The sequence below is a fragment of the Hydra viridissima genome, unplaced genomic scaffold (genome assembly GCF_058129835.1).
Source record: "Hydra viridissima isolate aposymbiotic clone 2 unplaced genomic scaffold, HvirCarnegie_v1 scaffold_98, whole genome shotgun sequence".
Lineage (NCBI taxonomy): Eukaryota > Metazoa > Cnidaria > Hydrozoa > Anthoathecata > Hydridae > Hydra > Hydra viridissima.
This window is the reverse complement of record NW_028324368.1, coordinates 21773-45790: the sequence shown is the minus strand read 5'-3', so window position 1 is coordinate 45790 and position 24018 is coordinate 21773. Positions and strand designations below refer to the sequence as shown.

General features: G+C 28.4%; 2 protein-coding genes across 16 annotated transcripts in view; one reads left to right on the top strand and one right to left on the bottom strand.

The window, feature by feature from the left end:
* Positions 1-3067: 3067 nt before the first annotated feature.
* On the top strand, positions 3068-14996 carry LOC145183834 (transcription factor 12-like). 15 transcript variants are annotated; one of them, XM_090075999.1, is made up of 19 exons: positions 3068-3322; positions 3548-3650; positions 4644-4746; positions 6723-6754; positions 6942-7044; positions 7782-7825; positions 8837-8891; positions 9066-9109; positions 12315-12411; positions 12495-12586; positions 12665-12797; positions 12874-12953; positions 13052-13201; positions 13290-13509; positions 13656-13809; positions 13931-14018; positions 14154-14211; positions 14304-14447; positions 14530-14996. In XM_090075999.1, exons 1-19 carry the CDS (start codon positions 3252-3254, stop codon positions 14592-14594), a joined length of 1836 nt encoding a protein of 611 aa, XP_089932125.1. In that variant the 5' UTR covers positions 3068-3251; the 3' UTR covers positions 14595-14996. The 15 variants fall into 15 exon arrangements, with proteins under 15 accessions (XP_089932125.1, XP_089932135.1, XP_089932133.1 ...); XM_090076009.1 differs by having other exon boundaries at positions 3069-3322; positions 7782-7820; positions 13290-13497; XM_090076007.1 differs by having other exon boundaries at positions 3069-3322; positions 7782-7820.
* A 249-nt stretch (positions 14997-15245) lies between these two features.
* Positions 15246-24018, bottom strand: part of LOC145183096 (annexin A6-like) — a gene marked incomplete at its 5' end in the record, with an annotated part of 30399 nt that continues 21626 nt past the window's right edge. The window contains 18 exons of the mRNA XM_090075997.1: positions 15246-15539; positions 15654-15766; positions 15867-15942; positions 16042-16140; positions 16223-16291; positions 16509-16588; positions 16680-16713; positions 16874-16936; positions 17105-17215; positions 18180-18274; positions 18428-18515; positions 19624-19814; positions 19991-20252; positions 20351-20500; positions 21066-21094; positions 21273-21390; positions 21596-21708; positions 22313-22388. Coding sequence (XP_089932123.1) covers positions 15417-15539; positions 15654-15766; positions 15867-15942; positions 16042-16140; positions 16223-16291; positions 16509-16588; positions 16680-16713; positions 16874-16936; positions 17105-17215; positions 18180-18274; positions 18428-18515; positions 19624-19814; positions 19991-20252; positions 20351-20500; positions 21066-21094; positions 21273-21390; positions 21596-21708; positions 22313-22388 — 1890 coding nt within the window. The remainder of the gene's footprint in view (positions 15540-15653; positions 15767-15866; positions 15943-16041; positions 16141-16222; positions 16292-16508; positions 16589-16679; positions 16714-16873; positions 16937-17104; positions 17216-18179; positions 18275-18427; positions 18516-19623; positions 19815-19990; positions 20253-20350; positions 20501-21065; positions 21095-21272; positions 21391-21595; positions 21709-22312; positions 22389-24018) is intronic.

Below are 24018 nucleotides of genomic sequence, written 5' to 3'. Positions count from 1 at the left end.
ACTAAAATATTTCTTTTAAATCATAAACTAATAGCCAAGGCGAATAAGGAAATGAAGTGTCAACAAATTGAAATGAGATTTATTAGGAGTCTGTTTTGAGTAATTGGTGCTTATAATTTTGTTTAAAATGACTGCTCAACTTCATTATTGGTTTATAGCTTTTCTAATTAAATTTTTATGTTTGCTTTCATGATATTGGTTTGCTATTTTGCCAGTATATAGCTTCAGCAAGATGGTGCAACACCCTGTACAATATGTGTGGCAATGGAGTTTATTGGCAACAATTTCCACACCGAATATTTTCCAAATATATTGATTTAATATGGCCGTTACAATCGCCTGATTTAAACGAAAGCAATTGAAACGAAAGAAGAACAAAATAATAAAAGCGATTCAAATTTCTACATTTTCTTTCATATTTTTGTCAAATGTCAAGGAAACGTTATTAAAGCTGTTGTGTTGTAAACATGGTGTCAAAAATCTTTTTTTTTTTTTTTTTTTTTTTTTTGCGGCTACTTTGTTTAATATAATTTCAAAAAATACCTTAGGGTGTTAAAAACTTTTGAGTCTTCTAGTAGTCTGCACTAAACAATCCCCCAGTTATTTTTAATTTGCATCTGTGTAAACGTTAGAAAATTTAGCATATTTTGTAGAGGTGCCCTAGCGTTACGCTATTAGTTTGAGCCTTAAAAGCAGGGCTGTGGAGTCGTTAAGCTGCTGTTCCGACTCCGACTCCTTGATTTTATCATGGACCGACTCCGACTCCTTCATAAGTAACCAATTTGTAACAACAAATAGTTGTTTGTTTTACTACAGTTATTTGTTTGTAACAACAAATAACTGTAGTAAAATGTTAACATTGGCTATTTCATCACTATGATGCAAATAATACAACCACTTAGTGCTTTAAACAATATTTATAAGAAAACAATTTCTGAACAAACAACTTTTCTGAACTCTTGTTATGCAATAAACTCTTATGCAGTCGCTAATAACATTATGAATTTGTCAAAATCATGTTTGAAATATTGTCAGTAGGACAGAAAGAACTTGTTCTTCTTTAAGTTCATATTCTTTAAGAATCTTTTCTACTAAGACCTGGAGAAATTCGCTCGTGTGATTAGTTTTGGTGTCTTTTACTGCCAATTTCTTGGTAACTGCTTTATTTCTTTCAAAAAAGAATTAAACATTGATTGCAAAATAGTTCACTCTGTTAAGAACTTAACAGCTTCTTCAATCACTAATTTTCTAATACTCTCTCTCTCCAGAGAAACAAAGTTAATTGAATACTTACAGTCTTTCTGTTTGTGGAGCAACTCTTTGGTGCTTGGTGGTGGCACGCCTAGCTTTCTACTAAGAATATGTAGCACAGTGCCACACAATTTAAGTCGGGAGTTAGGGGATCATGAAGTTATATAGTTTAAGGGAAGGTAGAGGAGAGCGTAAAGGAGGTGATATATGATTCTCAGTGATAAGCAGCAAAATACCCTATTGCTTATCACTGTTTTAAAGGCCTAAAAATAACATGTCAAACTCCTTGTCCTCCAGTTGTTGCAAACTACAATTCCCATTGTGTCTGGATATCCTACAGCTTTCAGAGCATCCTGGGATTTATCGTTTTGTAACATCTATAAAATCTTTATGAAAATTATGAAACTTTGAAAGATTTTTTTTAAACCGGAGTCTGAGTCGATACAATTTTTCCGACTCCGACTCTGACTCCAGCCAAAATGAGCTCCAACTCCGACTCCGACTCCGACTCCACAGCCCTGCTTAAAAGTCAACATTCAAGCGCAAAATCAAGCATTCAGCGTAAAAGCATGAAATATATCGTCTATTGACAAGTAACACTCATTAAGCGACACTGCAGCGAATTTGAGATAGTAAAGTTTTAGTTAGTTTACTTTATTAAAATTCTATTTATCGAGATATCAATGTGATATTTTGGATTAATAAAATAAATAAGTTTAGTTATATATTACCTACAATATTTATTTCATAAATATTGTTAATATTTGGGCATCATAGTGTATAAAAGTTAATTTCCCATAAAACTGTACCTAATGAGTTTTACTTGTCAACCGACGATATAAGTCTTGCAAAAAAATCTATTACTTATTTAGAAGTTTCAAACTTTTTGCATTTATAAAACAGAAGCTAATCAATACTTTATTTTTTAAAAAAGTGAGCCCTCACGCTTCACGATATAAGAATTTTTTGTAGGCTGTTACTTGTTTTCAAGATAATGTCAACACTCAAAATAAGTTATTTTAGACATAATTATACTTCTAAATAAAAGTACTTAAAAAATACTTAAAAATAAAAACTTTATACAAAAAATGCATTACTTTTGCTTGGAAGTGCGAACGACAATAAAGCGATCGTCTAAATGTGTCATTTTACTGTTGCACATTCAAAGTTTTCACGAAAACGAGCCGATTAAACAGATTTCAGTAACTTGGCTCAAGCTTATTCTCAGAAAAAAATAGGGAAATTTTTAAGCAAAAGTAATTTAAGAAAAGTTGCGAAACTGGGGTAAATTTAGGGGGATTTTAATGATGTTTCAAACTCTTCAGTTGTTTTTTTTTTAAATAGTAGTAGTAGTAGTAGTAGTAGTAGTAGTAGTAGTAGTAGTAGTAGTAGTAGTAGTAGTAGTAGTAGTAGTAGTAGTAGTAGTAGTAGTAGTAGTAGTAGTAGTAGTAGTAGTAGTAGTAGTAGTAGTAGTAGTAGTAGTAGTAGTAGTAGTAGTAGTAGTAGTAGTAGTAGTAGTAGTAGTAGTAGTAGTAGTAGTAGTAGTAGTAGTAGTAGTAGTAGTAGTAAACTTAAAAATACCAGTTAAATATTATTAGAATGCCATTTTTTTAAGTTATTGTAAAACTTTTTCCATCATATTTGAATGATGAAACTGTCTAAAAAAATAATCACGTTTATTTCAGAACCCACCAAGTTTAAAAGGAGGTCCGAAAAAAGCCTTTTAGACTATTCTCATCATACTGAATTTTTTTTCGGCCAGTTATATTTGGGTAAATAAAACTTTTAAACAAAACTTCTTGTCCCCAGGTCTCTTCGACTTTTATGCGGTGTTTTATAATGGTAGCTTTGTTGATCAAAAAAAGGTGACTGACTCAAGCACCAAAATATTCCTTTGCGCATATTCAAAGTATATACTGAATGGGTTCTTGCTGAATAATTTTTGCTGTATAATATAAAAATATAACCAAGAATAAACAACTTTTTACCACACTTTGAGCATGAGTCAGCGAGATGGACCCATGGCAGATTGGCTCAATACATGGGATAGAAACTCAAGCTCTGCCACCGGGTTAGATTTTTTAATTTCTACTATAAAGAAATAAAAAGCACCTCTTACCCGGGTATACTTTTATTTATAGTGAGCTGAAGATATATATATATATATATATATATATATATATATATATATATATATATATATATATATATATATATATATATATATATATATATAAAATGTATTAAACACTCACTGAAAAAAAAATTGGTTCCAAATTTTAATATTTCTTCATAGGAATCATCCAGAAAATGTTAGATTTTCAGGTAATGGGGGAGCTACAACAAGAATGACTTTAAACAATGATAAAGAACTAAGTGATTTACTAGATTTCAGTGCGGTATGTTGTTTTTCCCTGAAGATTTAAATTTTTATTTCTGTAAGAAAAAGTTTTTATAGTTTTAGTTGCATGAAAAGAAAAATCCTAGTCAATTAATGACTTAAATAAAAAACTTTAACAATGTTATATCTACTTTATTATGGACCATAACTATGCATAAAAAACTTAAGTATATAAAACAAATAAATAGGTATATATATAAGTGGTCTGAATATAGTTTAAATTCATATGTGTAAAGTATATACTTACATATGTATATGATGTGTATATAGTTTGCATATTCTAATTACATATTGACACCAAACTACAACTTTATACTTTTTAACTTAATGAATAATGCAGCTGTTTATGCTGTTGCTGCTACTATATTATTACATGGAATTATTAAATTGCTTTTAAAATATTGCCCTTTTCAGTTTATCAGCCTAGCTTTTTAATTTACTATATAACTTTCTGCTAATGAATATACAAAACTGCTCATCAGCTCTGTATATTATTAAAATAGTTTTATTTTTATTTTATACATACATACATACATTCATACATACATACATACATTCATACATACATACATACATACATACATACATACATACATACATACATACATACATACATATATACATACATACATACATTCATACATACATACATACATACATACATACATACATACATACATACATACATACATACATACATACACAACTATAAAAGAAATAAAAAAGCTATAATAAGTTATAAGGAGTTTTTTTGTCATTCAAAGTTTCATAAAGTATGTATTTCTTTTGACTAAAAAACATAAAATCTTAATATTCTTTTTGAATTCTTCACCAAAATAAAATGTAACTTGATAAGCCTGTATGTTTGTAATCAACATATATTTTCAAAATAATAAATGCATGATTTTCTTTGTATTATTAGATATCCATGTAAGTGTAGAAGGATATCAAAGATGTGTTTTAATTAAAAGCTTTGTAATTTTTATTAAAGATGTTCACTCCACCAAATCATTCAAACAATGTTTCTAGACCAACTGTTGATTCTAGTACTGCTCTTCAGAATTCTGGTCCTGTTACAGCTGTGTCAAGGCCAGGTGAATCAAGAAATTTAATTTTTTTTTCCTTGTAAAAGGTTTACTAGAACACAAGAAAAGTTTGAAATGTTCACCTGTTGAGTGTGATGTAAATACAAAATGTAGAAAAAAGTGCAGCTTGCAGAAAGTTTTATAATAATCTGATTTTTAACAGACATGAGTTTCATGTTAAATTTTGATGTTGATGCTGGTTATCTTAGATGTTAATAAGTTTTGAAATTTTAAAGAAAAATATCTTTTCAATTTGTTATCAGATTTTTTTACCTATATTTAAATAATTTGTATCTATCAGCAATTTAATGTTGTTAATAAATGAGTATTACAAATGCTATTGCTCGGTGTTGAAGAGATGGTAGTTTATATGATCTTAGATTCAGTACAAAATAATTATGGTTGTTTTTAAAAAGACAGATGATATAGTCAACTTTGTAATAACAGGGTATTCTTTTTTAGTTGCTTAGGATTTTATAAGTTTTATAATCACTTTTTTAATTATTGGTTTTTAAAAAAGCAATTTTATGGCAAAAAAAAAATAAGAAAATTATAATTTTTGCAATAAAAATACCTTCATTTTAAACTACTTTTTTAAAATTCTTTAGTTAAGTTTCTGCATTGTTGATTTCATTGTTTTTATAACTTATTGTTTTAAAAGACACCTGTTCTTTGTTTTACTAATCTTTTGTTTAAATATTTAATGACAATAACTTTTCATAAGTGTGGGTTAAACATCTGCTTCCAGAAAACAGAGACTTTTAAAGTTAAAAAAATAAAATCTTTTGTTTTCACTTTAAATTTACTAACTGAAAAGAAAATCTTTAATGAATTGTTTGAACACACTAAAGATGTTTGTAGGATAGTTTACACAAGCTGAATAATTTTAAATGTTCTATTTTTATTTTAGTACTTCCCTCATAAAAATTCCATAAGTTGATGTTCAATATATTTAAATAGGACATACATTAACATCCATCTTATATTTACAGTATACCTTTTTTTTTTTTTTTTTGTCTATGCAAAAAATTACAAAGACTCAAAAATTTAAATTAACATTTTAAAGACATTTTGTTTATGCCTTTTTGTTTACTATTACTGTGTGTATATCCTTTATATTATTTACATAAGTGTGAGTATCCTTTATAATATCTACATATGAATGAGAATCTCTTTATATTATCAACATAAGTATGGAATGTCTTTATTTATCTACATAAATATCTTTTATCTATATAAGAATGAGAATCTCTTCATATTACCTACATAAGTATGAGAATCTCTTTGTAATATACCATAATACAAACCAAATTTTATTATACATTTTTTTAAAAAAATTTCTTTTATGAATAACTAAAAACAATGATAAAAAATGTAACATTGAAATTTTATTTTGTTATTGTTGCAGAATGTTTTAAATATGTAAATTAAGATGCAGCTGCTTAAATATTTTTTTATTTTTCATTTCTAATAAACATGCTTTTCAAGTTAAAAATTTTTTTTTTATCAAAAATCTACTTTTTAAACAAAAGAATTAAACAATTGCAAGTGATTTTTAAACAATAAAATTAAGCAAAAATACAAGTATTTTTTAAACAACTGTGACTTAAAAAAAAAACTAATCACTTTTAAAATGAATAGAAACAAATTTAAATATGAAATCTCATCAAACTGCATTATAAATTTATTATTCTATTTATAAATAAGACACTTCTTGTTATGAGGCACAGCATGATGACAGTATCAGTTTGTTAATAACGCCTTTGTGTGAAAAACTGCTAACTATATAAGAGTACCAATAATGAAACTAAAATAATGATTTTAATAATTTTATTTTATTTTATTTTATTTTATTATAAAAAGAGGTTTCTAATTGTGTGTTGATTTGATTAAAAAAGTTTTTTTTCTTTTACCTAATTAAAATGCTTTGAAAATAAGAGTGCACAAGTTAACTTAGGATGGTTTTTTTTTTTCTTTTTTTAAAGATGACGAGTCATGGGCAACATATGAAGCAAGGGTAAGTTTTTAAATTTGTCTTTCCATTTAAATATACTAAGTTAACTTTTTTTAATCTTTTTTTAATTTTTTCCTAAGTTCTACTTGGCATGATGCATCTTTTGTAATAAATAAACAATTTTTATATAGAATGTCCTTATTAAATGTTTTTTTTTTTTTTTTTTTTTTTTTTTTTTTTTTTTTTTCAGCCATTTGATGGTGGTGCATCAGGAGTTATTTTTGTTCAAGATGATGGTGAACTGATTTTGAATTCTAGAAAAGTCCTTTCTGCAAATTCATACAGCCCTACTAGTAAGATGATTTTTTTTTAAATCAGAGGATTTGCTTTACATCAATTGATCTAATCTAAATATAACAGAGAATCAGTTACGTTTCATATAATTGGAATGTTTAACTACTTCTGATTATATTAAAAATGTATAACTGCAAAACAAGCAGTAACAGCAGTGCGTGTGTTGTCATAATCAGAAATAACAGATTAAGTAGTAAGTATAAAAAATCAATACTGCAATAAACAATGAAGAAGTACATTTGCAGATAATTTGAGTCACTAAAAGCTACATAACTATCTTTTATCCTTCAGTTGAAATTTTGTTAGCTCTTGTATGAGCCATTTTAAAAAAGCTGTAATGAAATATTTTCCCAAGCAGAAGAAAAAAAAAAAAATAGAGAAGTTTTGTATAATCAAATCTTGAATAGTATTGTTTTTATAAGTGAATCCAATTGTATCATATAAACAGGATCAATTAAGATGGTGTCTTATAAGATGACATTTGATAAAATGGTGTCCTAAAAAAACAGTTTCTAATTAAAGACATTAGGCTTCATTAGTTACTTTAAACTTCAATTTCTGCATTGGGATTTAGCTTATCTTCTTGAAGACTTTGTTTAAATTATTACTCCATGGATTGCTGTAAGTTTGGTAGTAAAATCTAAGTTTATATGAGTAGATGCATTTGCATAAATTTTATCACTTAAAATAAGGTGACCATTATATCTTTTTTTAAGTCTTAAATTCTCTTTTATAGTAAAGAGGGATGCCTTTTCCATGATGCTACTCAATGAAGGTCAGGTATGTTAATATCTTTAATTTTACACATACTGTTCTCTTTTTTGATTGCTTTACTCAAAGAATTTGTTTGCTTATAATGTTTTTATCTGCTTTGTTCTAAACACATAAGAAAGTTGAGCATATGAAAGTTGAGTAAATTTAATAATTACAGATTATTAATCTTTACTACCAGTTTATACACTTTATGCCACTTTTCAGACAAAATTCAAGAGGAAATAACAGTTTAAAAGATACAGAAAGCAAATGAAAGTAACTTTTTAATATAAAATATAAGAAAACTAGTGATTTGGTTACTAATTAAGATTAAGTTAATTGGTTAGTTTCTCTATTCAACTCTGTGCATTTGGAAAGTGTTGGTTATTAGTGAAGGATTCTGATGAAAAAGGTTTCTTTAGCCTGCTGAACTTGTTCTAATATCTAATTAAATTGATATTATAATGATTTTTAGTTTTCTTATGTCTATTATTATTGAAAAAACCTTTGCAAGAGAGGTCCTTGGTAAGCTTAATATTTCAAAAATATATTATTAAAAAGAAATACATGGAAGATTTAAATGCCAAGGGTTTTTTAAACAGTAGCTGTGTTTCAGACATAAAATACAAAAGCTGCTATTAGTTATTATATTTTAGTAATGAGTATGTCAGTTTCACTATTGGAATGTAGTATGAAATGTTATTCATATAATATCATGGTAATAGTGTATCATTTTCTGTAAAATTTAGTTGTAAAAGTAAAATATAAAGTTCATACATTAGCTTTTTAGTGAAATTAAAATGTAAGTTTGGTTTTTACCTAATTACTTTAATGTGCAATTCTTGGTGTTCTTCAGTAGAATAATATTGTGCAATTTTTGGTATTTTTCAATAAATATTAGTATATGGAATTCTAAGTGTTCTTCATTAAAGTTTCAGTAGTGAGCAATACTTGGTGTTCTTCAATAAATATCAATCTTAAAGTTTTTTCAACCTGTAATTTATGACTTTGTATAAAAATGTATGATTTTTTATTTAGAACATATCTTATACAAGAGCTGTCTCACCAACAGATAATGTTGAAAATACAGAATGTTAGTTGTTTTTTTTTTTTTTAAGAGTTTTGTTTCTTTCAAAATTTACTTTTATAATTTTTAATTTTTAAATTTACCAATAGTTAATCAGAAAATCAGTTTTGTTATTCAACGAAAACTTATTATTAGTTTGAATACTTGATCATCAAGTTTTGTCTTGTTATTTTTATTTAGGGCGTCGCTACAAACAACCATCAAAAAATTCTTCAGCACGATCAGTAAGTTTAATACAATTTAACGTTTGTACAATTTAACATGATTTAACATAATTTAATGTAAAAGTAGTAAATTTTTAAACACAAATGACAAAAGTATTTATAAACAGTTTTTTTTCCTTTTATTACATTTTATAACTTTAAAATTCTTTTTGAAAAATTATTTTTTTTAATCTAAGAATCCTAATTCAAATAGCTATTCAAACAAAACATTCCTTTATTTAAGATTCAAATAGTTGAATAAAGAAAAATAGTTATAGAATCAACATATTTAAAATTAATTAGTATAATAATTTAGCAAACAAAAAAGAAATTTTGGTATATTATGACTAATGTATGCAAAATACAGAGTTCACTATCAAAATATGTAAAAATAAAACTTATAACAAGATTACTGGTGAGCTCATTACTGAAACTTGAGTAAAAAAGAGAAACTAAAGATCTCATTGGTAAAGTTTGCACAATATATTTGCAATTAGTATTTACATTTATCAAATTAAATAATCCTTGATCTAAAATTATAGTAATGTAAACTAGATAAAATGTAGTTTGAATTGGAACAATGTGTACAGTTAGTCAAATAAAAGATCCATGTGGCTATGGTGGACCAGGTGTTGATGACTGAAGTTCAAAGTTATATAGGTAAAGAATTGTTTTGGCTAAAAAAAAGATCTCTTAATTCACTACAAAAAGAATCAAAATTATGATTAAAAAAGCCTAGAGTTTGTGTTTCCATTGCAAAAAAGTTAAGGACAAAAGTTAAATGACAAACATCCTGTAATTAAATGAATCAAAGCAAATAATTGAATAAAAAAAGCCTTTTATGCCTTTCACAGTCCAAATAGTTTGGAGAAAATCAACAGATCATGTAATTGACAAAGGTCTTAACTAAAAAAAAAAAGTCCAATACCTTTGAAATAGTAATAGTTCCAAAAGCGCCTGAATCTTTTTATAATCCAGTAAGGAAGAACATTAGGATGCTTGTAGTGATGAATCAACATCTTTACATGTACAAGTTACCTGCCATCCACATCTGCTGAACTGTACCTCAACACAATTGGGATTAAATGAGATTAGATTTGAACTTTCTAAAGAACAAGGCAGGCTTTAGGTTCAAGACTAAAGCAGTAAAATCTCTTGGCAAGTGATGTTTGTACATCTCTATACTGTAATTGTTAAAAAAAACTTATTCCATTTTTAGACCAGGAGGTTGATGTTGCTGTTTATAACAGCATCTACAGTTTAATGTCAGCCATTAACATAAATTGTAATCTAGATGAGTGGAAGTTGTTTGTTGATGGTTCTAAGATGAGTCTTATTGCTGCTAATCAGCTACCATCGTTTCCAGTTGATTATGCAGTTCTGATCAAAGAAACGTATGAAAATTTAAAGTAGCTCTTAAAATGCTTTTAATTTGTTGGGTCACAGATATTAACCATGAGTTTTTTTTCCTCTGTTGCATAGTAACAAAATGAGTGGATGGACAGTATTCATGGCAATCACATCAAATATTCTTCTCAAGTGGTAAAAAAATTTATCCAACCCTACAATCATGTTGGCTTTAACCCTTAAAAATTTATTTTCTACAACTTTCATCAGAATTTTTTTCCATCATGTTGTAGAGCAGTGAATGACAAGGATGGGAAGTGCTTCAAGACGTTGCAGCTAAGGGGAAAAAAAAAGATCAACATAAATGAATCAACCTTGAAGACTACCTTTGATATATTGTGAGAATTCGAATAGAAAAGTCAAGAAAAGCAATAGGGAATACAAAACAGAAAATACTTAATAGTTTACGCAACTAATTTAAATTGAGTAAATGAGTTATTTATTAAATTTGAAATTCTTTAATGACGTTTGTGTATTTTTTTTTTTTTAAGTGATTAAAAATCTGCATTTTAATTTAGACTCATTTTTAAATGGTCACTTTTTGAAACACGAAACATATTCGGAGTAAGATAAGCAAATTTGAGAGTTTTTTGCAATATATTTATTCATACGCTTTAAAAGGGTAATAAGACTTGCTAATTTTGTTTGCGCTTAAAATTAAGCAAAAAAATAAAAGTTGAACGGTAAGATATTTTTCTTCCATCATTTTTTTTACATGTCAAAGCTTGAAAGTGGCCTTTTTAAAGATTTAATGATCAGTTAAGTTTTTCTGACTTTTCCAATTTAGAAGCAAGTTTTTTTTTTAATTCATTAAAAAAATCTCGATTAAAAAATGAGCTATGAGAAAAATGCGTCAGAAGTTAACTTTAGTGAACATCAACCGTAACTTTCATCGTTTAAAACTTAAGTCGTGACGAATACAATCAAATTTTATTTATTTATCGTCATTTTATCTTAAGCACCTGCTTCCTTTTATTATTGTTTTTATGTATTATTATCGATGTATTATTATCGCTCACGTGTAGCGGCGATTCTTATTTCAGAATTTATTTCCTTCAGTTATGCCTAAAAACAAAATCCTGCCTTTGTTCTTGCTGATTTATAAACTTCTTATAAAAGAAGCATATTTTAGGGTCCATTGTTTGTTGTCTTCAAAAGGTTCTTTTTCCAGCGCTTGAGCGTTATTATCACGTTGGTAAAATCGTAAAAACGTTTTATAAAGAAAATTTTCTTTTGTGAAAAGATATTTTTGTTTAATCCCTTACTAAAGAAAATCTTTTTTTTTTTTTTTTTTATCTTTCTCACGCATTGTGCCGAGAAATACTAAAAAAAGTGAGAAAGAAAAATACCAGAGAACAAATGTAAATTAACATGGCGTTTGTAAATGGAAACCAGAAGCTCAATCATTTCTCCAACTCTTATTTCGTAAGTTCAGTTTAAGAGCTATTGACGTCTTATGGTTAACTTGGTCATTTAAATCGGTATTAAAAAACCGGTGATTAGAACGAGCAATTATTTGCACTTCAAATTCAATATTAGCACGCGACTTGTTTCGCTCCTAGTCGGCACACGCCTGACCGCTATGAAGCGTTCTTTTGTAATGGATTTCTGGGGCAATACTTTTGTAAGATTTTCAAATAAGTTCTTATGTTGATTTTTGCAACCTTTTGTTGTCCAGCAGCAATCAATTCTTCAGAGAAATTATTTTGTGCAATCGATTTGCGAAAAGCGGAAAATACCTTTTCAGCTACGCTGCCTTTGTCTATTAAATATTTATTTCGATTATTTATCCATATAGAGGAATTTTAATTTATTCCAGGTTTACTCACCAAACTCTGAAGATATGATACCTGGTGATCCATCTCTTCCTTACTCTTCACCTAAAGGTGGAATATATGGCAATGATTATTATCTAGGTAATAGTCTTTTTTTATGCAGAATTATTGTAAGGAAGCTTTTAAATTATGATTAAGCGTGTTTTTGGTTTGAATTTGTTTAGAGCATGGGTCACCTGATCCTTGGGGTCATCATATGACTAGCTCTAGAACACATGCAATGACAGGACCGTATTCTACTTTACCTCCAGAATTCGTAAGTTTGTTAATTTCTTTATAAAAGCGTTTTTTGAGTGAGTTCTAGATGGTGAATGTCAGTTTCGTTTTTATTTAGTACTCAACAATGGAACTTATTGATTCTCGTCTTCCACCGTCACTTCCTCCAATGTCTTCATTTAGGCAACATGGTTCTTCCTCTTTAAACTCATCCTCCAACCAATTTGTTGCAACATCAAGTTTTGATGATAGTAAGCGTCAAGTTACAACAATAAATCCCATACATAATTGTTTTTTAATTTTTAATCTAACTTGTTATTCTTTTAGCGCTTCCTCGTGCTAGTGAATCTAACCAATGCAGTGGGAATTCTCAAACAGCTGAATCTCTTGGTAAAGCGCTTGCTTCGGTAAGTTTTTTATATATAAATTTTAAAATCTCAGTTGTACTTATATGTAAAATGAATAAATGAATATTTGATTGTTTTTAAAAAATTTTTTTTACTAGATGTATTCGAACGAAACGAATTCCACAGCAAGTTTTCCTTCTAACCCTTCAACACCTGTTGCCTCCCCTCCTCCTCTCATAAGTAATCGTACTAATGCTCCCTTGTCTACAAATACTAACCCCGCATCGTTTGACAACATTCAGCAAATGGTATTTTCTTATGTATGATTTTTTTTCTCTTTCTCTTCTCTCAATCAAGAATATTTTTAAAAACGTAATACTTAAATTCTTCTTCTAGAACCGGATGCAGGAAACATTGGATGACGCTATATGGGTTTTAAAAAATCACGCAGAGAGCTCTTTGGCAAGAAGTCCATACGTTCACCAAGGTCGCTACCCACCTACTCTTACCGATCAACTACATAATGCACCTATTGACGGTAGCGCAACAATAGATAACAATAGTCATATAAATTCACATTTATCCACTCCTCAGACGTTGTTAGGTAATCAATTAGGTAATAAATCTGTTTAAGTTATGAAAAATATTTTATAATTTAACTAATTTGAAATCTTTCCAAGTATATAAAATAGTAAATTTGGTCTCAAAATCAAACACTTCGAAAGGTTTTTTACGTTCTTGTTTAAAACTTTTGTTTTTTAGAAATAGGAAAAAAAAAAGCAAAGAGCGAAAGCAAAGTTAAAAAGAGACATAAAGTAGACGATTCTGATCTTATTGAAATGAGTGGTGATGACGATTCAGAGCCAAAATATCTACGGGAGTCAGAGAGAAGGCATGCTAATAACGCCAGAGAAAGGTTTATATTCCTAATATCTCTGGTTTGAAAAAACTCCTAATATATTTCTGATTCGAAATTAATTTACCAATCGAAATAAGAAAATTTCAAGAAATTATTACCTTTGCAATTTTTATTGAAGGGTGCGTGTTCGAGATATTAACGAAGCGTTTAAAGAACTTGGTCGCATGTGTTCTTTACATTTAAAAAATGAGAATCCGCAAACCAAGGTAGCTTTTTAAATTTCTATTTACTGAATTTCCTTTTAAAGCTTCTAGAGAATTTAAAATATTGTTGCTAACTTTCTTTGATTGTATTAATTAATAGTGTAAGCTTTAAAAGATATTGACTAATTTTTCCTCTAGTTAACTGTCTTACATCAAGCTGTCACTATAATTAACTCACTCGAGTCTCAAGTACGAGGTATTTTATTAATGTTTTAAAAACAAAAACAAATAACAAATGAGTTGAATTTCTTAAATGAAAAAAAAGCATGTTTTTTTATTTTTACATAGAGCGCAATCTAAACCCAAAAGCTGCTTGTTTAAAAAGGCGCGGTGACGAGGAAAAATTAGGCGAAGATGTTGCCGACAAACGTATTTCACTTGGGGGTTTGATTGATAAAAGAAACCAGAGAAGGCCGCAACAATCTTTAAATAGTAAGCAACTACTTATTGTTGAAAAACGTTCATTCTTTCACTTAATGTGTCCCTATTCTAAGGCCTTTCAAAAACTTTTTAGGTTACCAACAAAGTCCATTAGACGGCAGTGGCATGATGCAGGACACTGGTATTTTCAGTCATTAATAGTAATCCGCTAAAGGGGCGATGATTTATTGACAGCGTAGCAAATCTTTTTCCTGATTGCGAATTTCATAGCCATGAAAAGAAATTGTATATATAGACCACGGATCTATCAGCAACAAGTCAAAATACTTCTTGCTGCTACATATTATCACCTGCATAGACTAACTTTCTCGTATGTTTTTGTTTTTGCAGGCTAAAAAACATTTAAACAAAATGAAGTTATCTACAAATAATCTCCGTTCAATTAGGTTTTATTAATGCTTCGTTTGAAGTTTTTTTTACAAAATTTTAATTTGTATATTTTATGAATGATATATATTTACCCTTGTAAAGTTTTTCCGGGTGCAATATTAACTGTTGTTATCGGATATTGTTAATGAAGTGTTTTCACCGATGTAAAAATTTTCTGTAGTCTCATCGAAATAATGGAACGTGTTCGTTTGCCCTTTACACTGTAACTGTGAAGGGCAAATGAAGATTCCATTATTTGGCAGTACTCGCAATCTTTCCATTATTTTTTTAGAGTTGCCAGTAAATAGAAGCTTTTGAGATGGACAAAATTTTGAATTATCTTAAAAAACATAACATTTTAGACATTTTCAAATGTTACATTTTTTAAAGTTTGATCTCAAAAGACTCGGCAAAATAAGATTTTGTGGATAGAAGCATTTATACATAACTGCTATATACATGCTATATACAAGATTAAAACTATTCAAAAAATGGAAAATTAGTTACATATGCTTCTGCAGAATGTTTTTAAAAAAGTTATTTTAATTTTAGCAATATAATAAAAAGTAATATCAAAGTATTTTAAGATAATTATTTTTTAACAATATCCAGAAGAATTTTTTTAGATTTCAAATCCCCAGCTTGATCAACCATAGCGTATATAGTTGTCCCATACGTCCGCCGGTACACCGCTTTAACAACTTGTAAATCAATCTAAATGGCCAGAAGAAATATTTTAAAATGCAACTTAATAAACTTGCGAGCGTGTAATTGTACTGTTAAAAAGTAAAGATATTTGAACAAAGAAGTATATGTAGAATCTCAAACCTCTGATCGTGAAATTATGCATCGAATAAGCATAGAATAGTCTGGAGGGTCATAAGCTATTGCTCGATAGATACGTTCCGAAAAAAACATAGGCGGATCACGTATATTGCAAACTTTAATAAAATAAAAAATAAAAAAAAAGGATTTAAACTTTAAATAGGACGAAACTTTCCTATAAAATTTATAAAGTTCAAGAAATATGCTTTCACTAACTAATGGCTGTAATAGCCTCCAAGAAAATTCCTTGTATAACTTCATCTAATTTTTCAAGTATGTCCGCGTTCGTCATCTAGAAAAAAGTAACTCTTAAGAAACTATCGAGAAGTTGATCAATAAGTATTTGGGTTACTAAAAGGCAACTTGTTAAAAATCAAGTATTGTTACTTACGTCAGTAAGAAGATCACAGACTAATTCGATGTGAGGAAGGCTTCTTGTTGCGAATAAGTCGATGAAGAACTCGTGGTTAGTCGGTCTGCGTAGCATTGTCTAAACAAAAAAATTAAATTGAAGGAACAAGTTTGTTACTTTTTTACCATAATCTTTTGTGTATTTCATAGATGTTCTATACCTCGTAAAGAGTTTGCGAATCCTTCTTTGCTAGGGTATAATCAACTTCATCATTTTCCTCTCTTTGACACTAAAATTAAAACATCAAAGTTCATGTTTTTTAAAAATACTTACAAGTTACAGAATTTCAATTTAAACAGCTAATAATTTTTAAAATATAATTTCATGTTTTGTTAAGTTCTATTTGTTATATAATAGTTTGATATATTAGTAGTAAAAATTAGAGATGTTGAGAAAAAAATAAAAATTTCGCCTGTTTGAATTTTCATTCAAAAAAAATAACTAACCTCAACAATAGCACACATCAATTTTTTAAAATAGCCGCAAGTAATCTTTTCAATTTCTTCTTGCAAACTCAAGTTAAATACTGGGGGAAAAAAAAAAAAACTTTAAATATCGTATTAAGTAAGAGAGAGGTTTGGTAACTACGATACTATAATATCAAGTTCTTTACTTACTTCCATTAAATGCTCTCTTAATGATTGCTATTTCCTATAAAAGAATTTAAAAAACATGAAGATAAAACAAAATCTAACACGCGCGCTAACTACAACTCCTCAATTGCTAGTTTTATCCACAAAAAAGCGACGAATCAGCATACATGAACATACCACACTATCTGCGATGGGACTTTAATAAAATAAAACCTTACATCATTTTGGCGCGTACAAAGTATTTCAATCAAAACATCGATTTTTATGGTCAAATCTTCATTCTGGAACAAAAAGTATATATTTAACTATTGTAAGATAAATATTTAAAATATTGCAAATCGAAAGATAACCCCAATAAGCAATGAAACCAGACCCATAGCCGGAAACTGATTATAATTATACTTTTCTTGCACACATTACTGCTAAAAGAAAAATTAAATGAGAAAAACCTTGAGAGCGCTGTACAGAGATGCCGCATCATAAATTTGATTGGATAGCAATAATGCCAAGACTATGTCTTCGTGCTGGGGAGCAAGCATTCGGATATCGTCGACAAGGTCCTGGAAATTGCAATAAAACTTAAGCTTCGGCATTTGATTTTTTGGCTTTAAACGAATTACAAATGAAGGACTAACTTGTATGTCAGTCATTTGAAATAAATCGCATATATACCTTGTTATTTTTTTTCAACCCTTTAAGACATGGCGCAGAAACGCTATTCAATTAAAAATCTTAAACTTATTTCTGTAACAAATTTTAAATTGTATAAATATATACTTGTAAAAACAAAAGCTTTGCTGATTTAGACGCATAAACATTTAAACATTTGAAGTTCACTTGAAGAATGATTTGAGACTAACAACTTGAATTAACTACGTAACGTGGTTTTTAATTAAAATTACAACTGTTATAATTAAAAACTAAATATGCCCCCACGCCAAAAAAAAAGAAAAACTAAAATTAAAATCCCAATTTTAATAAGAAAATCTTAATGATCCCATATCTAATTTAAAACAAGTTACCGTGGTGTGACCTAGCAAAGTCCAATGCTTTAAAAAAGTCCTAATTTAATAAATGACAAATTTCGTTTTTATAAAATAAACATTTAGATAAAAAAATTTAGTTATTTTCCCCAAATGTTTATATCATATATACAAAATTTGTCATTTCTTAAATTAGGACTTTGTTAGGTCAGACCACAGAATGTAAACTTAAACAAAATATCCTTATCAAAATTTCGCTTCATTATGGTGATTTTGAACCAAAACTCCCACCGAATATGAACAAGTCGAATGTTGCTGAAACAGAATTTTCGGTTTTCGGTCGAAACCGATAATGAAGTCGAACGTTTCCGTTCACTAACTTTTATAAACTTCAGAAAATTCGATATACCTTAAAAAACTGATATAGAAATTGATAATTTATTTATCATTGTTTGTTAAAAACCAATCCTTAATAAAACTTTGCTAAGCTCTACTGAGCAAGATTTTTAAAAGAAATTACAAATACACAAAAAAATTATACCCTTCGGTATCGTCTAAAAAATTCTCGAATGATCAATTGTCTTTGTGCATTATTCCGAGATGCTAAAAACTGCAGGATTTTTTCAGTATTCCTATCTTTACAAATAGAAACAAATAACTACTATATATATATATATATATATATATATATATATATATATATATATATATATATATATATATATATATATATATATATATATATATATATATATATATAATCAATTTCTATAATAATAAGTAATTTACTTTTTTGCAGCATTGACTTTCCAACAGCCTGCGCATCTTTTAAGGCGTCAAAATTGTTCATCGAAATACCTTTTACAGTCCCTCGGAACTAAAAATATAAATATGAAACACGTATACTTAAAAGAGTGAAGTTCCGCCGCTTTCTCGCAGAGAATACAAAGTTGCAATTTTAAATCTTCTCTTCCATAAAAATTCTCTTTTACAAATTTAAATCACACTGCTTGCAGTCTGCATGTGACTATATTAATCGTTATGTTTGGCTCCTAAACTCACCGAACTTAAATCCTACGGACATTTTTGTATAAAGCACAATTGAAAGACAGACCAACAAGTCCCCATGCAATACCAAGGGGAGTTAGTTACCAGAACCAAGAAAGAATTCAAGGCCTTGTCAAAGAAAGCAATTATCAATAACTGCACCAGGTTCCATGACTATGTAGAAACAGTCATTAATGTGTAAGATAAATTTATTAAAATGTAAGAAGATTCAGATAATCCAGTTTTAAAATAGAGTTGGTTTTATTCAAATGCAATTAGTATTTCCTGAGAAACCTCAAATTATCTTTAAAAACATTTATAGTTAAAAGCCATTAACACAAGAAAACAACGTAACAACAATTTTTTCTACCACTCTGCACGATTGCTTCCACGCAATATATTTACACTCCTCCCCAAAAAATTTACACGCCAAACGTTTCATATCCGTCAAAAAACATTCACTTGCTCCTCACCACTTATCTTCCGCTTTGTAAACAACTATATGCTGCGTAGGCATCTAAAGAAAAAGCATGCAGCAGCACATTCTCGATTTTCTTTGCATCTTTTGACTTCTACTCCCAAACCATCGTAGACTAAACATCAGTTTGCAACAAGACATGATAGGAAATTGTCAACTTGACGTCTTGCATCTCCGCAACCACCTTAGTTCGCTACAAGCAGATTGCGGCATTGGACATTGATCGTATTTTTTTGAAGATTTCCGGAAATTTATAGAGGAGAGTTTTTATGGAAGAGAAGATTTATAATTGCAACTTAGTGTTCGCTGCAAGAAAGCATCAAGCCAATCGAGCATGTGATGGAGTGATTCTACCGCTTGACACGATTGCTTCAGCGCAATGTAATTACAAGTTCAAAAAAATTGTTTTAAAAGAATGCGAAAAATAAGAAACAAAACCAAAAAAAACAAAAACTACAACCTTTTTTGGTTTCAGTTTCTTTAATCCCCTCCTATTTTCTCGGCCAATAAATGAAGGGTCAATAACAGGACCATTTAGATTTGCCGTCTTATGACTAGAACTAGAATGCTTTCCGAGATCATCTTCAAGTGTGACCAATAGTTCAGGGTTTTCGTTAGTCTCTACTTCAGGTTCAGTTTTCTTTAAAATACCTTAAAATAAAAAAATAATCCATACTCACACTCGATAAAACGCAACATGGCAGATTGACACAAAATATTACAATAATTATTTTTCATCTAAACAATATTTTATTGAGAATAATCCCATAAAGTTCATAATATTTTAATCAGAACAATCCCATAAATCTCAAGTAATAAGACAATACCCCTGGAAGCTTGTGCAAATGATATTGAGTGAAACACAGATTTAAAGTCTCCTTCCCCACTACCTTCATTTTCTCCAAAAGACATGTTTTTTAACCCATTTCGCAATTGTCTCTGAGCTTCTTGAGCCTCTCTTCTCTCTTCTTCTTCACTATCCATATCTGCTGCAACTTTCTCTGTGTCACTCTCTTCATCTTTCACATTCTCGTTTTCTTCACCAGAATCTTCACTACTTTCTTCTTCATTTTCTTTTAATCGCATTCTCTATCAAACAAATAAAAAATGATTAATAACAAAAAATTATTGAAATCATCAAAAACTCTAAAAAATAAAAAAATAAAAAAATAAAAAAAGGTTTTAACCTCTCTCTTAGCAATTAGTATCTTAACAAACTTGTTCACAACTTTTGTTTTTCGTAAAATGATCTTTATAATATCTGGAAAAGTAAGTCTTTGATCAAGCTGAATGTTCCCATCTTCAGCCCAAATCGGTGGCAAACTATTTGATATCCTCTGTAACAATATTCCATAATAAGTAAACGAATGGGCAAAAGAAAAAAGAAATGCCAATTTCTTTAACAATCATATAGAAACGATTTTTTTTATGTAAAAACAATAATTCATGTAAAAACAATAATTCATGTAAAAACAATAATTCATGTAAAAACAATAATTCATGTAAAAATGATATTTTATGTAAAAATGATTTTTTATGTAAAAAAGATTATTTATATAGAAACAATTTTTATATAGAATCGGTATTTTACATAGAAACAATATTTATATGAGTCAAGTTAAAAGTCATTTGGAATGAGCAGTGTGCATCCTGAGACAGTTTAGCTAGTTGTCCGTTAGACTACTGCATTTGCAAATAAAATGACATGCAGCAATATTACTGCCACTAATAACAGTTATTTATTACCTTACTTTTTTTTTTTTTTTTTTTTGAACGTATAAAATATTATCACAGATTAAAAATATTCACATAAAATATAATCATAATTGCATGACATTATTATTGTGTAATAAACACAACAACCTTAAATAGTTTACCAACTTATTTACAATACAATCTTACCATCTCTTTTTCTTCACGAGAAAATAAATCTAAATGTAAAATTCTGAGGTGTAAAAGATTAAAATTTCTTAAAATAGAGAACAAAAATGATAAATGCATACAACACAAGGAAAAAATTTTTTTTTTGACAAATATGTAACTTGTAATAAGAAATGTTCTTTTGATTTGAATGATACATCTGTTATCAATTATTGTGCAACAACTTACTTCCAATCAAGCGTAACACAAGACCTTTTATAGGACTATGACACACTTGTTCAATGTAGTCAAACATCTCAATTCCGAAACGCAAAAAAAAAAGTTGTTTTATCATGGCCAAATCATTCTAAGCATTGGAAAAGAAACAAGAATTTAAAAAAATCAAATATGTAAATGACATTTTATTAACAACTTTAAACTAATAACATAGAAAACAATAAAAAAAAAAAAATTAATCAGATAAATTAACAACATAGTTTAAATGACAAGCCATTGTTTGTTTTGGAAAGAACAACAAGAAGCACTAAAATATTTAAATGATGAATTTTTACCTCAGCCCTAGAAACTATAATTCGACACAATGTCCTGTCATCATCAACTGCACCATAATGAGACTTGTGAATTTTTTGAACAAAATAATTTGGTGGGTTTTGGATGAATTGAACTAAAAACAAATAAAGAACTCTATGCTTTAATTCAACTAAAAGATTACATTGAAAAGGTTTTCAAGTTTGGAAAGGCAGAAAAGTAGTGACTAAAAGTTGAATTCCTTTAGTTGCAGCAAAGTTTAAAATTTATTTGTTAATTAAAGTTAGCAAATGTATTTACATTTAAAGTCACAAAGGCTAAGTGCTTAAAAAATTAAAATTAAATCTAAGTCACAAAGTTTTTCAAAATTTGATTTATTGCTGGTTAACTTTTTAATTAATTGATACTTAGAGCTTTTATTAATTAATTCCTCTACATATTTAAGTGCTTTACTTAAGTGCAGTGTTTTGTGCACTTCCAGTTAATGGAAGAGAGGTCGGCAATCTAGACTGACTTAAAAAAGCAATAATAGCCTATAGTTTATGTTATAATAATAAAATAATTTGATAATAGTGATGATGATGAAAAATTTGACAATAATTTTGATGTTAATAATATTGATAGCAATTTATGAAAATTCAAAAAAATCTAAAATAGACTTTATTGCTTGAAATATTGTGACTATATAGATGAGAAAATTGTGAAAATTTAAACAAACAAAAAAAAAATTAAGTTCATACTTATTGCAAGAACACAACGACAAAAGTTGCCCTTCAGAACTTTAACAATATCCACTTCTATATCACGATCTCTAAACTATTTTAAAAAAACAATTCAAACAGGAAATAAGCTAAAGTTAAGCTAAAGTTAATTATATTTAAATAATCACAATTATATTAAATATTGTAGAGATATATGTTTACATATATACATAGATACATAGATACATAGATACATAGATACCTACATACATACATACATACATACATACATACATACATACATACATACATACATACATACATACATACATACATACATACATACATACATACATACATACAGCTTACATAAACTTACAGCAATAAATAATTCAATAAGTATGAATACTTATGCCGCATTTTAAATTGCACTTTTTATGTTATATGCTAAATACAACCAAACATAATAACTTAGCATCATAATTATCAACACAGAATTATTCTTTATTATCATGTTTACACATATTTATTTTTTCATAGCAATAAAAAATAACACATTAGAGTATGAAAACAAAGTTTAGTAATATGCTTGGGGTATGAATAATTTTGTCACATGCTGTACACACACACACATATTATGTGACAGCTCAATTCACTTTACTTTTCTGCTTTTGCCTATTAATCTACTAAATTTGATAAAATAACTCATTAGCATATTGCATAGTGTTCATTTTACTTTTGTTTACAATTGTGTTGGTTTTAATTGGATCTAGGTACTCATTGGGCAAACAAAGACAATTCATCTAAGTTTCAATAAATTTGCTTAGTAGTGACTGAATATTTACATTTTTATGTGAATATGTATGTTATATATAATTTTCATTTTTAGTGAAATAATAATATTTAGCAATAACTGAATCAAAGTCAAAATGTCAAAGAAAAAGGTTATTAAAACAAGATGTGACACTAATGTGAGGCTAGTTGGTCATCAATTACCAGTTCTAGATAAACTAAGTTGTTCAAGCTGTTAGCTCACAGTTAGTCTTGTCCTATGACGCCTCTTTTATGACTTAAAGACAAACAAAATGGATCTTTCACAAAGCTGTTCCAACATTATTGATGGGGTTTTACAAATTTGATTTATTACCAATGTTCCAACAACACAAAAAAGGAATGGTATTGCTAAACTAAAAGTATTGTATAACTCTTATGTTAAATTTGGGAAAAAGTCTGGCAGAGCTGAAAGACAGTTAAAATTGGAAACTGATTTGATGAACAAATTTAATAAGCTGTTTGATGTGGGGCCCATGCAGATTGTGACAGACTTATAAAAATTCAACAAGACATAAATTTTCCACAAGACCAAAGAGAAAAAAGGAAAATGGTAATGGGCACAGAAGATTTAGAATTTAAAGAACATGAACAAAAATGAGTGTGTTGACATTTCCAAGAAGAGCATCACAAAAAAAAAGCAACTGAAGTAAAAAAATATACTAAGACCAGATTGGTTGAACATATTTCAGTTTCAGAATATGAAGAAACTGATGATGAAGAGCTGTTAATTAGCAAGTATCACCAATAAAAGACTAAAAAAACCATTTTATTAGAAAACCATCTTATTCAAACTCTAGCTAAACAAAACAAAAAGTTAGCACCAAAGCCACATAGTGTTATTGATAATTCATTTTTTATCGCTAGTCTTGATCATACAAAAACTACATTGGCACAGGCTATGCACATTGTTG